Source organism: Drosophila suzukii, chromosome 3 (genome assembly GCF_043229965.1).
Source record: "Drosophila suzukii chromosome 3, CBGP_Dsuzu_IsoJpt1.0, whole genome shotgun sequence".
Classification (NCBI taxonomy): Eukaryota; Metazoa; Arthropoda; class Insecta; order Diptera; family Drosophilidae; genus Drosophila; species Drosophila suzukii.
In genome coordinates, this window is record NC_092082.1 from 105,132 (window position 1) to 122,397 (window position 17,266).

The 17,266-nt window shown below is 43.2% G+C and overlaps 4 protein-coding genes across 10 annotated transcripts; 2 read left to right on the top strand and 2 right to left on the bottom strand.

Moving 5' to 3' along the window:
* The first annotated feature begins 383 nt into the window (after positions 1–383).
* On the top strand, positions 384–5,581 carry Tudor-SN (Staphylococcal nuclease domain-containing protein 1). Its single transcript, XM_017078321.4, has 4 exons — positions 384–648; positions 1,923–2,763; positions 3,020–4,455; positions 4,853–5,581. The coding sequence occupies exons 1-4, from the start codon at positions 556–558 to the stop codon at positions 5,261–5,263; spliced, it is 2,781 nt and encodes a 926-aa protein (XP_016933810.3). The 5' UTR covers positions 384–555; the 3' UTR covers positions 5,264–5,581.
* Positions 5,582–5,679: 98 nt separating this feature from the next.
* Positions 5,680–6,657, bottom strand: wac (wee Augmin). The gene is made up of 3 exons (XM_017078325.4): positions 6,379–6,657; positions 6,010–6,322; positions 5,680–5,951 (listed from the first exon to the last, which is right to left on the bottom strand). Exons 1-3 carry the CDS (start codon positions 6,380–6,382, stop codon positions 5,777–5,779), a joined length of 492 nt encoding a protein of 163 aa, XP_016933814.1. The 5' UTR covers positions 6,383–6,657; the 3' UTR covers positions 5,680–5,776.
* Positions 6,658–6,800: 143 nt separating this feature from the next.
* DIP2 (disco-interacting protein 2) lies at positions 6,801–14,273 on the top strand. Of its 4 annotated transcripts, none has more exons than XM_017078320.4 (16): positions 6,801–7,186; positions 7,518–7,589; positions 7,669–8,076; positions 8,130–8,509; positions 8,653–8,743; positions 8,841–9,393; positions 9,449–9,789; positions 9,847–11,169; positions 11,542–11,651; positions 11,714–11,795; positions 11,847–11,951; positions 12,008–12,377; positions 12,438–13,098; positions 13,154–13,602; positions 13,659–13,807; positions 13,876–14,273. In XM_017078320.4, exons 1-16 carry the CDS (start codon positions 7,114–7,116, stop codon positions 13,977–13,979), a joined length of 5,271 nt encoding a protein of 1,756 aa, XP_016933809.2. In that variant the 5' UTR covers positions 6,801–7,113; the 3' UTR covers positions 13,980–14,273. The 4 variants fall into 4 exon arrangements, with proteins under 4 accessions (XP_016933809.2, XP_036670330.2, XP_036670331.2 ...); XM_036814435.3 differs by having other exon boundaries at positions 8,133–8,509; positions 11,491–11,651; XM_036814436.3 differs by having other exon boundaries at positions 8,133–8,509.
* On the bottom strand, positions 14,050–17,153 carry mthl14 (methuselah-like 14). Of its 4 annotated transcripts, none has more exons than XM_017078458.4 (8): positions 16,999–17,153; positions 16,484–16,628; positions 16,007–16,405; positions 15,745–15,934; positions 15,263–15,686; positions 15,128–15,204; positions 14,951–15,072; positions 14,050–14,880 (listed from the first exon to the last, which is right to left on the bottom strand). In XM_017078458.4, the coding sequence occupies exons 1-8, from the start codon at positions 17,063–17,065 to the stop codon at positions 14,619–14,621; spliced, it is 1,686 nt and encodes a 561-aa protein (XP_016933947.2). In that variant the 5' UTR covers positions 17,066–17,153; the 3' UTR covers positions 14,050–14,618. The 4 variants fall into 4 exon arrangements, with proteins under 4 accessions (XP_016933947.2, XP_016933946.2, XP_016933948.2 ...); XM_017078457.4 differs by having other exon boundaries at positions 16,007–16,408; XM_017078459.4 differs by having other exon boundaries at positions 16,007–16,408; positions 17,064–17,082.
* Between the last annotated feature and the right edge of the window lie 113 nt (positions 17,154–17,266).

The window sequence follows — 17,266 nt, forward strand, 5'->3', positions numbered from 1 at the left end:
GGCTCACTCGATGTATCGATACCTGAGGTTTCTTATGAAAAAGCAGGGGTGGCACACCGCAAATTAAAATTAGAATCCCCGACAGCTCTGAGTGTTCCCTAAACTGTTGAATTGTTGAATCCAAAAATGTTGTCAAAAATAACGATGGACTATTTTCGCTGTACCTCTATGTTACCAAAAAGTAGCATATTAGAGTTTTTAAAATTGTATAACACTAGTAAAAAGTATAAAATTATTATTCAATTCTTTTTAACAGAGTAACAAATTTAAAAAACGTACAAGATAACACAGATTTGATATTAGCAAAAATAAAATTACCGATAGCACTGGGCACGAGTTCTCGATACTATCGCGAATGTGCCAGCTCTAGCCAACACGGTCACTCCAACTTCAGTGAAAATTTTTTAGATTTTGTGTGCGGTTCTTCTCTTGCTCAAATAAGTTTGTTAGGTTGAAGCGGTGTTTAGCCCCGAAACGCAATCAACGCATTAATCCGCTATTGAAGCCAACTGCCACGGCCCTCTGCTAGAAACTCCCCCGCATTCGAACGAAAAAATGGCAACAGCAGCGAACAGCGCGACAGCTGCCGGAGCAGCAAAAGACGCCCCGCCAGCGCCTTCCAAGTCGTTGTCCGGCATTGTGAAGCAGGTAAGTCGGATGGGATTTAGGGGAAATGGCTTCTGGTTCGAGATCTCAGTGAGAAAACAAGTGAAATGTACTATCTTTCATCAGCGTGGCAAACGCGGCGGAAAGCAGCCGAGTGCAACTCTGACAAGTGCGAGTGAGACGCGTATAGACTCGGTGCGTGTGTGTGACACGTTGCACACGCTCGTTCGATCCGAAGAAATGAAAGTTATAGGTGCCAAGCTGGCAGATTTTCTTCGGGCCGTTGTTGTTCTTGCTGCTGCCGTGGAGCTGGTCTTCTGCGTCACCAGCGAAGATGATTAACCGGCGTTGGGAAACTGCTCTACGGAGCTGCTACCCTGTTCCCCCTCCCGTGACTTTATTTGTGCGCTGAATGGGTTCGTTTCTAACCTCCCAGGCGAAGAGCATTTTTTCTGCTATTTATGAATGTAATTGGCCCTAGGTCTGCTTAGTTCAGCATCTACTTTCACTTGTTGGCAGCTTTGTTGCCAGCCGCCGGAGTTCGATGGCCATTTTCAGTCAGCTCGGTGGACTTTTGTCCGCGCGGCGATATTGATAACAAAATAAACGACAGAGCTTCGCGGCTTATTCTGCGTTGGTGACGTTGGCACCCTGCAAACAAAGTCTCGACATCCCGAGATTCGACTCGCCCTCACTCGAAAAACCTGTTGATCTCGGAGGTATTAGCCGACGCCCTACGAGCTGCCCATTAACATATTGTCCTCTGCGCGCTCGCTTCTCGTCATTTGGAATTGCCAATGGATATGAACTATCCTCGAGTTTTCCAGGACCACAGCCAGTACATATTCGAGCAGAGGCACATACAAAAGATGCCTTTTACTTTTCTACACCTTAAACCGGTTTAAAAGCAGGGGCCTCTTTTCAGTTAGGGCACACCACTGAATTTGTTTTACCAGCCTAAAGAAATCCGTTGAGCGACCGGTACTCGAATTTCAATAGAGCTCACATAGGCGGTAGATTTCTAGCGCAGGCGCTATTTGATGGACACTGCACGTGTTGTTATTTAATTTTAACCCATGCTCACGTACAAGGCGAGATTTGGTTCTAGTTCCCATAATAAGTAGTTATCTGAGGGGTTAAATTTTTGAGCGGATAAATACTCCCACTTTCACGTGATATGAACTAAAGTATTCGACATATCGATAGTGCTATTGGTCGTGCTGGATCTTGTGGCGATAGGGCCATCGTTAAGTGTCCACCTCTAGACTCTAGCCCCACACGTGCATAGAATTTTAACCTCACTCGGACTGTTTCAGGTTCTCTCCGGCGACACTGTAGTTATCCGCGCGACCAAGGGTGCTCCGCCTCCAGAGAAACAAATAACCTTCTCGCATGTCCTGGCCCCGAAGTTGGCTCGACGTCCCGGCGCTGGTGGCGACGAGACCAAGGACGAACCCTGGGCCTGGGAGTCGCGTGAGTTCCTGCGCAAGAAACTCATTGGCGTTGAGGTGACCTTCACGTTCGACAAGCCAGCCAACTCGAACCGAGAGTACGGTTTCGTATGGATCGGCAAGGACAAGGAGACTGGGGAAAATGTGGTCGAGTCCATTGTACGCGAGGGTCTGGTGTCCGTGCGCCGCGAGGGACGCCCCACGGCCGAGCAGCAGACTCTCATCGAGTTGGAGGACCAGGCACGTGCTGCGGGCCGTGGCAAGTGGTCGTCCAACGCAATTGTCGCCGACAAGGTTCGCAACATTAAGTGGGCCCACGAGAACCCCGCCCACCTGGTAGATATTTATGGAGGAAATCCCGTCAAGGCGATCATCGAGCACGTGCGCGACGGTTCCACCGTCCGTGCGTTCTTGCTTCCCGACTTCCACTACATCACGCTGATGATTTCGGGCATTCGTTGTCCCGGCGTCAAGTTGGATGCTGATGGCAAGCCGGACCTGAGTGTGAAGGTGCCGTTCGCCGACGAGGCACGCTATTTCGTAGAGACCCGTCTGTTGCAACGGGACGTGGAAATCCGGCTGGAATCGGTTAACAACTCGAACTTCATTGGAACGATTCTGTACCCCAAAGGCAACATTGCAGAATCACTCCTGCGCGAGGGTCTTGCCAAGTGTGTGGACTGGTCCATGGCTGTTATGAAGACTGGTGAGTTTTGCAGCTTTTTAAGCCAAATCCGCAGTTCGTTTGCACAGCACAGCACCGAATTGGTAAATAACCTTTTGTTGTGCTGTTCACTGTTTGCAACCGGCTGCCAGAAAAAAGACGGACTCCAAGAATTTTGTGACTGAACATTGTCGCTGCGTTCATTTCACCCCGTCGACATCAACATCTGCTTTCCAGATTTTGCAAATAAATTATAATGCTACGATGACTTAAAAAAAACTTACCGCTCCCTTTTTAGGCGCCGATAAGCTTCGTGCTGCGGAACGTATTGCCAAGGAAAAACGCCTGCGCCAATGGCAAGACTATCAAGCAAAAACACCCGCTTTCAACTCGAAGGAGAAGGACTTCTCCGGGACCGTAGTGGAGGTTTTCAATGGCGATGCTATTAATGTACGCCTCTCCAACGGCCAAGTTAAGAAGGTCTTCTTCTCGTCTATCAGGCCGCCGCGCGACCAACGTGCGGTGGTTGGCACCGACGGCGAAGAAATCGTTAAGGCTCCACCACGCGGAAAGAACTATCGACCACTTTATGAAATTCCACACATGTTCGACGCCCGCGAGTTTCTGCGCAAAAAGTTGATTAACAAGAAAGTGCAGTGCAACCTGGACTACATCTCGCCTCCGCGTGAAAACTTCCCTGAGAAATACTGCTACACTGTCTCCATTGGCGGGCAAAACGTGGCTGAGGCTATGGTGGCCAAGGGCTTGGCTACATGTGTTCGGTATCGCCAGGACGACGATCAGAGATCTTCTGCCTATGATCAGTTGATTGCTGCCGAGCAGCAAGCTATTAAGGGGCTGAAGGGACTGCACGCAAAGAAGGATAACGCAACACTGCGAGTCAACGACTTGACTGTTGACCATTCCCGAATCAAAGTACAATATTTGCCCTCGTGGCAGCGTGCTCTGCGTACTGAGGCCATCGTGGAATTCGTTGCTAGCGGGTCCCGCCTTCGACTCTTTGTGCCAAAGGACAGCTGCCTGGTCACATTCCTGCTTGCCGGCATATCATGTCCGCGCTCCTCCCGCCCAGCGCTAAATGGCGTTCCTGCCCAAGAGGGAGAACCTTTTGGAGATGAGGCTCTAACCTTTACCCGCGAGCGTGTCTTGCAACGGGACGTTTCCGTGCATATCGATACCACCGATAAGGCAGGATCTTCAGTGATCGGTTGGCTTTGGACGGACAGCGGTGCCAACCTGTCCGTTGCTCTGGTGGAAGAGGGTCTAGCGGAAGTCCACTTCAGTGCCGAGAAATCTGAATACTACCGCCTGTTGAAGAGTGCCGAGGATCGTGCCAAGGCCGCCAAGAAAAACATCTGGACCAACTATGTGGAACAAGTGCCTGAGGAAAAACCTGTTGTTGAAGAAGAGAAGGAGGACAAGGTGGTGGTAGAGCGCAAAGTCAATTACGAAAATGTAATTGTCACTGAGATCACCGAAACTCTGACATTCTTCGCTCAGTCAGTGGAGAACGGATCCAAGCTAGAGTCCTTAATGAGCAAGCTCCACGCCGACTTCCAGTCCAATCCACCCATCGCTGGATCATATACTCCTAAGCGTGGCGACCTAGTGGCTGCTCAGTTCACTCTTGATAATCAATGGTACCGCGCAAAGGTGGAACGAGTTCAGGGCAGTAACGCTACCGTCCTGTACATCGATTATGGCAACAAGGAGGTAAGTCTAGCCTGGATAAAGTATAGTCTGCAAGTTCCTTAGATCCGTTTCCGGCTTGAAGTGAAACGCATGAGTCATAAGCTTGCTATATCAAATATGCTTCCCCGAATGACTATATATGTTGCGTGATGGCGTAAGCTAAACCCTACAGCTGCGTCAAATGTGTTCCCCGTTCGAGTCGTATGCAATTCTCTTAAAAGGTACAGAGGCTTTTCCATATTTTTTGGCTCAACTAATGTCCAAAGTAGCAGAATTAAATACGTACGAGGCAAGAACGCAAAGTTGCTGGGGGCGCCAGAAACATGCTGCAAATGTCTTCGAGTTGCGACACGTCATAACTTAAGAAATATGAAAAGTGCTGTAGTCTGAAAGTATTAATACCAAATTCCTTTTTCAGACGCTGCCCACAAGCCGTTTGGCAGCCTTGCCCCCAGCCTTCAGCAGCGAAAAACCGTACGCCACGGAATACGCTTTGGCCTTAGTCGTCCTGCCTTCTGACAACGAAGATAAGGAAGAAGCCTTGCGTGCCTTTTCCGAGGACGTTTTGAACCACAAGGTTCAACTCAATGTGGAGTTGAAGGTGGCTGGGTCACCGAACTTGGCCACACTGCACGATCCGACAACTAAAGCCGATTTTGGAAAGCAGCTTGTTGCCGAGGGTCTTGTTCTGGCCGAAAAGCGTCGTGAGCGTAAGCTCAAAGACCTTGTGGACCAATACAGGGCCGCGCAGGAAGCAGCTTTAGCCGCGCATCTGGCCATCTGGAAGTACGGCGACATAACACAGGATGATGCGCCCGAGTTCCGCTAGAAAAAGGCTGGATACGTGGAGTAGGCCTGTGGCGTGATGCGCGTTGCTAGCCGAAATGTTTGTCTGCCACATACCCGCCCTTTATATACATAACAACAAGCAACAACTTAAAGAATATGAAATTACTAATTCTATCTATACACACCAATATATATGATACATATACCACATTGGAAATACATACATACATATGAGCAATGGCATGGAAGAACACAGTACATTTTTTGTATGCTTTGAGCAGCTGGCAATTAATAATAATTATTTGGTCTTATAGTTTTTTCAATCATGATCCTTTAAATAAATATTTGATACAACCTAGCATCAATTGGAACCATTTGTAAACGCTTGTCCTTCATAAAGCATATTGTAATGCTGCTTGGCTGAAGCATGCAAACCTTATAAACCTCAACGATGTCTTTTAAATTTGCAGATTTTATGTTATTGTAAAGTGTTTTTGCATTACTGAGTAAATACAATTAAATAATTTTTTAAAAAACAAGTCGATCACATTCACTAGCGTCGCTCGAGCGAATTCACCTTCTCAATGACGCTTTCAATGTTGAAATCCTTGGGTATCTTGAGGGTTTTTTGTCTGTCCAACAAGGCCTGTTTGGTGGCAAGATGTTGGCTGTTACGCTGCAAAACTACAATGTCTGGAATCAGCCGCTCTTCCGCTGCAGACATAAACCTGTAACAGAAGGGTTTAGTCATCGCTGTAAGATCTAACGGGATCGGTTCATCATTACCGTTCCAAGACGGCTACGTCCCTAGTTGCCTCCTCGATGGCAGACTTAATGCGCTGCAACTCTATGCGTTGTTGCACTTTGGTCTGCCTGTTTTCGATGCAGTCTCTCTTTTTAGCACAGTAAAAGTCGCGCATGAAGTTCAGATTGAACTCGTGGATGTGTGAAAGGGCATAGTAATGCACGCATTTGTCAAGAAGTGCCAGATCTCCATCTGAGAAGTCCCCCAATTCGACGCTCGCCAGCTTCAACTGCTCTTCGAGGTGCTGGCCAAGGCCCTTCAAAGCCTTGATTTCCTCTTGAATCTTCAAGCTCTCTGCATCATAACAATAATTAGTTTTTAACTTCGTTGCACTTTTCAAAAAAACTTACGCATTTTTATTGGGGGTCGCAAACTATCGATGGCGTCAAAACCGATACTGCCGTCTTGCTTGAAAGCAATTGTGTAAAAAGTCGGTTTGGGAAATTATGCGGTCTAAGTTGACTAAATTTAATAAAAACCCTTGGAGCAGTAGTCGAAGCCTGTTTAAATTTGTTATTCTTATTAACCGAATCGCGTTGATGGACCTCTTGATGGTTTTCTAGCCATCGATATTCCCAGAATGCAACATTTCAGGGCTGCGAAGTTAATTTGAAAATGCACAGTTTAGAATAATAAATAAAAATAAATTGCAACCCCTACTGCTTAAAAACAAAAAATATTCGATTTATATGGCCAGTGTGACCATTCGTCGAAGAACTCGAAAAACCTGCAGCCCAATAGTACGGTGAAATAGTTATCAAGTTTTCGCTAGCTCATAAAATCGATTTGTACGGCTACTTTTCTTTGTTTACTTTCATTGTGCAAATTCATAAAAGGCGTTAGTAAAATCATCGTTCAAATGTTTATCCGAAGAGTTTGGGCTGCGGAAGTCCGGCAGTGTTGATTTGCCCCGGCAAAATGTAAAATAAAATGAGTCGCCAATCGATCGATTTTTGACAACGAAGTGGGAAAGTAGCGGTGTCTGGGTGTGTGTTGTTGTGTACTGCGCCCAACTAAAAAATAAACGCCTATATCGAAAGAGGGTCATCGAATAAATCCAAGAAACTACTCCGAATTCTGAGGCCATGGAGCACACTTCCTCGTTGCCTGGCTATGTTCGCGAGAAGCTCGCTGAACTGGATTTGGAGCTCTCGGAAGGTATACCAATTTTCGACTGTTTGTAATACACACGATAATCAAATATAGTTAATCTGGAAATGATATGGTGAAAAATGGAACAGTGTAAATATGTTGACCACCGACTAATTGAATAGCTTCCAATTTGGATTAAAAACTATAATCTATGTTTTTGGCTTTTCCTTTGCTGAAGCCTACACACACAGTCAGGCACCAATTAAAAGAAAAGTGTGTGTATGTCATATGTTGGTCTTTCAGCATAAGATCATCATGGTCACGATTATGTGACTAACATTAATGACAACAAAACCAAGCGAAGCTGTTAAAAACCCATTGCTATCTGAATTTCCAGGCGACATTACGCAGAAAGGCTACGAAAAGAAAAGGGCGAAGCTGTTGCAGCCGTTCCTCAAGAAGCATGAAGGTATGTGGATGGGGCCTTGGAACAATTTGGTAACTGGTTGTTGACATTACTTCCTCTTCTTCCATCCTTTTGTGGAAAGGCGACAAGTTGAAAAGTACCCCGCCACCGCCCTACTACAACGTCAAAGATACCAACAATAGCAACAGCCACGGAAACATAAATAACGACGGCGTCATAGTGTCCAGCGAGGGCTATAGCTATGTGACCGAAGTTCCCTCCCTATCCTCCTCGCAGCAAAGACATTCCAAAAAGATCGACTTTCATCAGTCATCCTCCGTAGGCACATCATCAACGCCCCAGGGCGCAAATGCTGGGGCTCCCGGCTACGAGAATATGAGACCACAGGGTGGAGCAGTTGGCGATCCCGGATATCAGAATACTCGCGAGCCCAGTGGCTTTCAGAATCCACAGTCAACTAATAATAGTCAGCATCGTCAACGACGCACACAGCGCAAAGTTACGCACAATGAAAAACGCTATCATTCTGGTAAGTAGCGCGAATTTACAACGACAGATTACTCTGACCTTTCCAACCCCCAGAAGTACGACAGGAGGCTGTTCAGCAGGCACTAGCAGCTCTTAAAGGGCGACCAAAGCCCAGCCTTCCGATGCCGTCAAAGCGCACATCTGTTTTGAACCGAAGCCCTGGTTGCAATGATGAGCTGGACTCATCGACGGATGACGAATCCATACCCGAGGAAACCATTTCCCCCGACAAGGAGTACAATTATCCACGGGATCACATTAGCAACAGCATTTTACCACCCGAACCAATAATCAAACCTCCAATTCGTGAATCATCGATGGGCTCACAGCAGCATTCCAGGCCGGACGTAAAACAGAACCAACTGCCAAATCAGAAGTATACATCATCGAATAGCGCTCCAGAAAGGCGCCCACCTCAAAATTTACCTCCACTTGTAAGTAATTGTTGTTACGTATTCTATCTACTATGATGTTGTCTTCTGGAGCCGGGTAATTCTTGCCCCCAGATGGCAAACCTTAGCTGTTTGTGTGTAAAATTCAAAGAATGCTGTTTAATAGAAGATTTCATTTTGTTCAGCCAACATCGGACGCCTTAAGCACAGACGCGCCGCCAATTGCATACAAGCGCGAGAATGACTTCTCTGACAAAGCGTTCAAGCAAAAGCAATGTACGTAATTGAACTTTCAATAAACTCTGTTAAATTTAAATGCACATAATCTGTGTAAGAGGCCATAAGTAATACATTTATTTTCGCTTTTTATTAGTCAACGCTCCTGACATCACACAATTTAATAACGCGCATCGAGCTGCGGACCGAGTGACTCGATATGTTAACGTTACTCAAAGTGACCTAACCGAGGCAGATGCCAATGGCAAGTGGAAAGTGTCAGCTAAGATACAGCAACTGCTAAACACTCTTAAAAGACCGAAGCGCCGACCCCTGCCTGAGTTTTATGAAGACAACGACATCGAGCTGGAGATTGCCGCCAACACAAAGGATCCGAATGCTCCCAAACCGGAGGGCAGCACAATGACTCCTGTGCAAGGCGAGCAGTTGTCTATACCAGCAGGACTTCCACGGACACTCGAGTGCGCACTGCAACGATATGGCACTAATTCTTTTAAAAGTCCCATGGCTACGGTTCTTGATCCTAATGGGAAAATAACAACTACCTTGACATATGGCAAACTGCTTTCGCGCGCACAAAAAATTGCGTATGCTTTGTCCACGAAAATATTCAGCAAAGGACCTGAACAAGTAACTCTTAAGCCAGGCGATCGAGTTGCCTTGGTTTATCCTAATAATGATCCCTTGAGGTTGGTATAACACATATACTTTATTTGTAACACAATTTAATCAAACCTTTTACAGTTTTATTACAGCCTGGTATGGTTGTATGTTTCGGGGCTTGGTACCTCTTCCAATAGAGTTACCGCTTTCTAGCTCGGATACACCTCCGCAGCAAGTTGGATTTTTATTGAGTTCTTGTGGCATAACTGTAGCATTAACCTCAGAGGCTTGCTTAAAAGGTCTCCCCAAATCATCCACTACGGGGGAAATAGCTAAATTAAAGGGTTGGCCACGATTGCAGTGGTTTGTAACTGAGCATTTACCTAAGCCGCCTAAGGAATTCAATGTTGGCAATTTACGGGTCGACGATTCGGCTGCAGCTTATATAGAATACACGACTGATAAGGAAGGCAGTGTTATGGGTAAGTGTTTCCTACATCAGTTAGCAGACCCTTGTAACAATTATAAATTTTGGATAGGTGTCACTGTTACCCGCGCAGCGATGATCAATCATTGCCGTGCTTTGACTATGGCCTGCCACTACACCGAGGGCGAAACAATTGTGTGTGTCTTGGATTTCAAGCGTGAAGTGGGATTATGGCATTCAGTTTTGACTTCCATTTTGAATGGTATGCATGTTATTTTCATACCCTATGCCTTGATGAAGCTGCGACCATCCAGCTGGATGCAATTAATAACAAAACACCGGGCCTCTTGCTGCTTGGTTAAGAGTCGTGATTTACATTGGGGCTTACTAGCTACTAAAGATCACAAGGATATATCGCTGTCTTCTCTGCGTATGTTGCTAGTAGCCGATGGAGCCAATCCCTGGTCACTTTCATCTTGTGACCAGTTCTTGAGCGTTTTTCAAGCAAAAGGATTACGGTCGGATGCAATTTGTCCATGTGCTAGTAGCTCTGAAGTATTTACCGTCTCACTTCGTCGACCTGGACGAGGATCCTGTGGATTTAGTCCATCGGCTACAGGACGTGGTGTGCTTTCCATGGCAGCACTTTCACACGGAGTAGTGAGAGTAGACAGCGAGGACTCATTAACGTCACTAACTTTACAGGACTGTGGTCAAGTTATGCCAGCAGCACAAATGGTAGTCGTGCGGTCGGAAGGATCTCCAGTGCTATGCAAAACCGATCAAGTCGGCGAAATATGTGTCACAAGTGGTTCCACAAGCGCCAGCTACTTTGGTCTCGATGGAATGACGAATTCTACTTTTAAAGTTCAACCCCTATTGGAAGAATTCGACCAGCCAAAAGATGGAAATGGCACGGTAAACATTATTTCCAAACCTATTGGCGAAGACTTTTACGTGAGATCAGGGCTTTTGGGCTTTCTGGGTCCCGGAGGCTTAGTCTTTGTCTGCGGGTCCCGCGACGGTCTAATGACGGTTACCGGTCGAAAGCACAATGCGGATGACATAATTGCCACAGTATTAGCAGTGGAACCAATGCGGTTCATTTACCGCGGACGCATAGCTGTATTTAGCATTAAAGTATTGCGTGACGAACGCGTGTGTGTTATTGCTGAACAGCGCCCGGACTGCTCTGAGGAAGAAAGTTTCCAATGGATGTCGCGTGTTCTGCAGGCAGTAGACTCCATTCATCAGGTTGGCATTTATTGTCTGGCATTGGTTCCACCAAATCATTTGCCCAAGACTCCTCTTGGGGGCATACATTTATGTGAGGCAAGACGACGATTTTTGGAAGGATCCCTTCACCCAGCAAATGTTTTGATGTGCCCACACACATGTGTTACCAATCTACCAAAGCCGCGGGAATTGCATCAAGGTAAGTTTTCCCCGTAATTTAATTTAATATGTTTAAATAATTGGCTTTGTTGAACTTTCTGTGCTTTTTTTACCTTATTAAAATACAAACATTGCTTTCCTCTATTTTTAACCACCAACACTTCAACAACGCTGCGATTACTTCTATGACCACTACAACACTCACTGCCAAATTAAAAAATAACAACACTGTATAATATCGACAACAATCACAAATGCCAACATATCTAATGAAATCGCTTTAATTAATAATTTTTGTAATGAATCCTTGTACAAAAACGACAAATCATTCTACTACTAACCATTCCCCAAACAAAATAAGGTGTGCAAACTGCCGCAAAATTAAGCTCATCATCTGGATGTGGTATTACAGACACGGGTGTAGGACCAGCCTCTGTGATGGTTGGAAATTTAGTGCAGGGTAATCGCCTCGCTGAAGCCCATGGACGGGATGTTGGATTAGCCGAAGATTGTGAGCGTAAGGTAGGTCAATATGCCTGCTTTAAATCGAAATGTGAATTTTAAAATTGTCGAAACTTCAACAGCCACAACTTATAACTGGAGTGTTGCGTTGGCGAGCAGGAACCTCCCCAGATCACATAATATTCACATTGTTGAATTCTAAAGGTAAGTTCCACCACTTTTGTAAAAAAAAATAGACTCAAATTATTTTTGTAGGTGCCATTGCAAAAACTCTGACATGCTCCGAGTTACATAAGCGGGCAGAGAAAATAGCGGCACTGTTACAAGAACGAGGAAGAATAGAGCCAGGCGATCATGTTGGTAAGAATTCAGGGGTGGCCGCTTTAGTGAAATTATAATAACCACTTTTTTTTCAGCGCTTATATTTCCTCCAGGTCTTGATTTGCTGTGCGCATTTTACGGGTGTCTATATTTGGGTGCAATACCAATTACCATACGGCCTCCACATCCACAAAATTTAAATACCACATTACCCACTGTCCGCATGATTGTTGATGTTTCAAAAAGTGGCATTGTGCTCTCTATTCAACCGATTATTAAGTTACTAAAATCACGAGAGGCGGCTACCTCTATTGACCCAAAGACATGGCCACCTATATTAGATATTGACGACAACCCAAAACGCAAATATGCCGGCATAGCTACGGTCTCCTTCGACTCTAGCGCCTATTTGGATTTCAGCGTGTCAACTTGTGGCCGTCTTAGCGGTGTTAACATAACGCATCGGTAACTAGATTTAAATGGTGTTAATATAATGTGTATTTTTAATTTTTGTTTATCCAATAGATCTCTCTCTAGTCTGTGCGCCAGTTTAAAATTGGCCTGTGAGCTGTATCCTTCTCGTCATGTTGCGTTATGTTTGGATCCCTATTGCGGCCTTGGCTTTGTAATGTGGACTCTTATCGGAGTATATAGTGGCCACCATTCAATACTTATCGCACCCTACGAAGTTGAAACGAATCCCAGTTTATGGCTGTCAACTCTCTCGCAACATCGTGTTCGCGACACCTTCTGCTCATATGGCGTTATAGAATTATGTACGAAAGCTCTCAGCAATTCTATACCCTCCTTAAAGCAACGAAACATTGACTTGCGTTGCGTTCGGACGTGTGTTGTAGTTGCTGAAGAGCGTCCAAGAGTGCAGCTGACCCAGCAGTTTTGTAAGCTGTTCCAAGCCCTTGGCCTAAATACTCGCTGTGTCTCCACTTCATTTGGATGTCGTGTGAATCCGGCCATTTGTGTGCAAGGAGCTAGTTCTGCAGAGAGTGCTCAGGTTTACGTAGATATGAGAGCCTTGCGAAATAACCGAGTGGCTTTGGTGGAGCGTGGGGCGCCAAATTCGCTATGTGTAATTGAATCAGGAAAGCTTTTACCAGGAGTAAAAGTGATCATAGCAAATCCGGAAACCAAGGGTCACTGTGGCGACTCGCATTTGGGAGAAATTTGGGCAAGCATTTGATATTTGAATATTAACAATAACTAATATATATTATTTTCGTTAGGTTCAAGCTCCTCACAATGCAAATGGATACTTTACAATTTATGGCGATGAAACTGACTACAATGATCACTTCAACGCGAAATTAGTAACTGGGGCCACCTCGGAATTATATGCACGTACTGGATATTTAGGATTCTTACGACGCACCGAGTGTTCCCAGGCAGCCTCATTACTAGACGAGACCACACCAAGTGTGGCTAGTCGCGACAGTGATACGGAATCGTTGAATTCCATGAGTCAATTGCAATTAAATTTTTCAAATGTTTCCTTGGGTGCAAATTCTGAGCATAGCCTAATAGGCGGCGCAGGCAATTCGAATGACCAAGAACTTCACGACGCTGTGTATGTAGTTGGAGCTGTTGATGAAGTTATCTCCTTGCGTGGCATGAACTATCATCCTATTGATATCGAAAATTCTGTAATGCGCTGTCACAAAAAAATAGCTGAGAGGTAAGACTTGTAAAACGTACTTCAGAAATTATTTTAATTTATTTTTTTTTACTTAGTGCCGTTTTTACTTGGACTAATTTATTAGTCGTAGTTGTCGAACTAGACGGCAATGAATCAGAAGCTTTGGACTTGGTTCCCTTGGTCACAAACACAGTATTAGAAGATCATCAGCTTATAGTTGGCGTTGTTGTGGTCGTCGATCCAGGTTTGTTATTGAAATGTATCAATTGACTTGAACTAGAGTATTAACTTTAAGAAAAATTCTGTTTTCAGGTGTGGTGCCTATTAATAGTCGGGGCGAAAAGCAACGGATGCATTTACGGGATGGCTTTCTGGCCGACCAATTGGATCCCATATACGTAGCCTATAACATGTAAATACACATTTATTCTTATGATGAAATCGCCACTACGTAGTGAGGAAACGTAAGCAAACGTTTTCTTCGTATCTTATTTAAAAACGCAATCCACTAAAAAATATGAAATGGCTCATTTTGGTTTGGACCGCCACATAATTACACATTTCCTTTTAGAATACTAGCATAGATGGTAAAACATTCTTACAATAATTGGACTATTTAACTTTATATGACCATATTAGTGACAACAAAAACATTTAATATTTATACATAAGTCTAAATAAACAACAATTTACATAATTTTTAAATATTATTCTGAAGTTTTAAAGTTTTTAAAGGTCTAGTGTAGCCTTAATTTTTTAAGAAATATTTTGGGCGATAAATAGAACAATTAATTTTCTTTTAGTTATAAAAAAGATACGTCTTTTCCGGCCTAGGAGGCGTGTTATAAATATTATCTTGTACTAAGATAAGATACCCCTGTACAATATTGGGAACACTAAGGAATTCTTAAAGATGATGCTGTGCTTTTTATCCACTTTCAGGACCTTTTCTTAGTTATTTCCTATACATATATCATCCTTCGGCTCAAATACTTCAGAATTAAAGATGTGATATAACAAGCAAATCCCTTATAATTTTATAATATAATTTATGTCTAAGTGGGATTGTTAATATTACTCAGAGCCTGCAATTCTGTTCCTTCAATTGCGTGGGATCCACGATCATACCACCACCTTAAAATTATTGTACGTCGCCTTCGTACAACTAGAAAAATAAGCAATACCCAAACTCCTTGAAGACCATTTACCATATCGCAAAGAAGCAGGTAATTCGAGTTCGATGCCGAGTAAAATGTTACTATTTCAAGTAGCCAGCTTATGACCATAATTATTCCAAGAAAGCTGACGCATTTGGCGCTGGTAAAATAAGTAAGTAATCACAATATTAATAATTTTTCAAGGGTCTAAAAATAACATTTACACTCACTCCTTTTTTACTTCTTCGTATTTTTGTTGATCAAACAATAAATTTCGCTGTACTTGATCCCCTTTTTCACCTTTTGCATAGTTATTTATACGTTGAAATCCGAAGAATGATATGATGTTAATCTGAGGATTTACGGCTGGTAAAATATGTAATACTTTGTAGCCTGAATTAACTTACTAAGAAACTAAGAAAAAGTATTGTGGAAACTGGAGGTATAAAGTAACGTTGTGAGTCTCGTATAGATTCCGTGAGGCCTTAAAAAAAATTATATATTCCATTATTTTAATTTTCTTATTATTGTCATTGACTTGCCTTGCAGAAAGTATGACGGCATTCCTGGCAAACCCTTTTGAACTGTAAGGGCAACTATTGTAGCCGGTACAGAAAAAGCCAAAACAGCATAGCACGAAAAATTTACCGTGGCCCAGGACTTAGAAAGCTGAATGCAGCAGGGCAACTTGTACCACACATTTAGGAGAACATTAAAGCATATACAGAAGTACCAGAAAAAGTAACTCAAAATACAAAACTGTATAACGTAGCCGATAAATCCTTGGTTTGGGATGCCATATATGTGCACCACAGAGTGCACAAAGTATCCTGAAGCCAAACACAAAGACATCAAACTTAAGCAGAGTCCATGTAAGTTGCGCAATAATCGAAGTGTCATGTGCAAATAACTAACTAATAACAGACAGGGCATCGATATAAGCATTAAAACAGCAACAAAAATTACCTGAAATTAACACAATTAATTCGTTTTTGGTAGAAACTGAAGTCTTAAAGGTTATTACTTTTGCGAATGCAATTTGTTCTTCAACCTGTGTAACACATGTAAAGGCAAAAAAGTGTCCAGATTTATCAATATCTAAGCAGTAATTTTCTTCGACTGTATACGATTCATTTCCAAACTTGTCAATAATTAACAAGCTTCCGTCTTGTAAAACGAAAAAAACATCCTCTTCATCGTCATATATAAGGGAGCTAAACTTAAAGTAAAATTTTTAGTATAGTGCTGTCAAAATAGTCTGTTTTTTTTACACATGTACAACATACCTGTTACACGGATTTCCAATACCGTAGTCTAGAGTAGTCTCAATCTCTAAGTCTTCAATGCAGTTATCAAACAGAACCGCACTTATTATAGTCGGTTGAAACGTTAAAACACCGCTGTCGCACATAGAATCACTTTGATTTTCGCGATAAATATCTAGGTTTTCTCCATGTGGACAGCATTTTCGCAAGCGGGAAGATTTTTTTGCAATTGGTTGTTTTCTGTATTTTTCACGCTGGGAGCAGTCCGCTGGTTCTAATGGCTTATCTATAGGATTTTGAGCAGGCTTACTACCGGTAGTAGCTATTGAAGTCTCTGTTGAATAGGTTCCATTCACAACAGTTGTTGAGGACAATGTTTTATTCAAGAGTCCAGTAGAAGTTTCATTTAATGTGTCCTTGCTGCTAGTATTAATCCAAATACATAGGTACATAAAAAACATTTTAGTTATTTTTATAATCAATTATCAGATTTCTTACCTTGAGTTGTTTGATTCCTTAAAGTTATTTAGTCCGGGTGCGGCGGCTGTCTGTGCCGAAGTTTTGGAATATGCCCTTAAACAGATTAAAGCTAGAATAATGTTCAAATTACCTAAATTCATGTTGATTATATTCTTTAACCAATCTGAAATGATAAAAGTCGCAAAGTGAAAATATTGTGTTGCTGCTCCTTATGTCGAGGGAACACCATGCAAATCTGTGGTCACAACAACCATGTAAACAAAAGCATTTCTAGGTTCGTTAAAACAATATGCATTATCTTATCTGTAAGAAACTAAAAGAGTGAGTGGTTATTCCTATCTATTATGTGCCTTTATTATAAAACACATGACGTCAGATTGATATGTAAGCTTGCTGGTAGCACATTCCGTAGAAATGTTCAATACTTCGAAAATTACACTCATTGAAATGGAATTTGTAAAACGAACGCGTTCTTATTTCAATTATCACACACTAATGGAACAGGTAAATTTTTTAGTTGGGTAAATCCTTACTGATTTCAATGGGTGACCGGTGAAATTTTAAGATTGAATGTTCATGTAGATTAGTGCCTACGAACATGCAGAACAATTTAAGTTTTCTGGTGATTACTGGGAATGCAACCACTGAGGTTGATTATTAAAGAAATACTGGCGAATTGAGAGTCGGTTTTCTGCCATAAAATCGGCTGGCTGGTGATAAGATAACAAGGGTACAGGGCTACAAAAAAAGCAATTCCCCAAAACAGCTCTACGGAGTACCATACAGGTTGTATTGCCGCAC

What these genes read in the sequence shown, in the direction of transcription:
- DIP2 (XM_017078319.4), top strand. Translation starts at nt 7,114, where the DNA reads ATGGAGCACACTTCCTCGTTGCCTGGCTATGTTCGCGAGAAGCTCGCT. An exon ending in GTTCCTCAAGAAGCATGAAG is followed by an intron (nt 7,590 to 7,668) that starts GTATGTGGATGG and finishes TTTTGTGGAAAG; the next exon opens with GCGACAAGTTGAAAAGTACC. An exon ending in TAAGGAAGGCAGTGTTATGG is followed by an intron (nt 9,790 to 9,846) that starts GTAAGTGTTTCC and finishes AATTTTGGATAG; the next exon opens with GTGTCACTGTTACCCGCGCA.
- mthl14 (XM_017078457.4), bottom strand. Translation starts at nt 17,065, where the DNA reads ATGTTCGTAGGCACTAATCTACATGAACATTCAATCTTAAAATTTCAC. An exon ending in AAGGAATCAAACAACTCAAG is followed by an intron (nt 16,409 to 16,483) that starts GTAAGAAATCTG and finishes GATTAATACTAG; the next exon opens with CAGCAAGGACACATTAAATG. An exon ending in ATTGGAAATCCGTGTAACAG is followed by an intron (nt 15,935 to 16,006) that starts GTATGTTGTACA and finishes CTTTAAGTTTAG; the next exon opens with CTCCCTTATATATGACGATG.
- wac (XM_017078325.4), bottom strand. An exon ending in GACGTAGCCGTCTTGGAACG is followed by an intron (nt 5,952 to 6,009) that starts GTAATGATGAAC and finishes CTTCTGTTACAG; the next exon opens with GTTTATGTCTGCAGCGGAAG.
- Tudor-SN (XM_017078321.4), top strand. Translation starts at nt 556, where the DNA reads ATGGCAACAGCAGCGAACAGCGCGACAGCTGCCGGAGCAGCAAAAGAC. An exon ending in TGTCCGGCATTGTGAAGCAG is followed by an intron (nt 649 to 1,922) that starts GTAAGTCGGATG and finishes GGACTGTTTCAG; the next exon opens with GTTCTCTCCGGCGACACTGT. An exon ending in TCGATTATGGCAACAAGGAG is followed by an intron (nt 4,456 to 4,852) that starts GTAAGTCTAGCC and finishes TTCCTTTTTCAG; the next exon opens with ACGCTGCCCACAAGCCGTTT.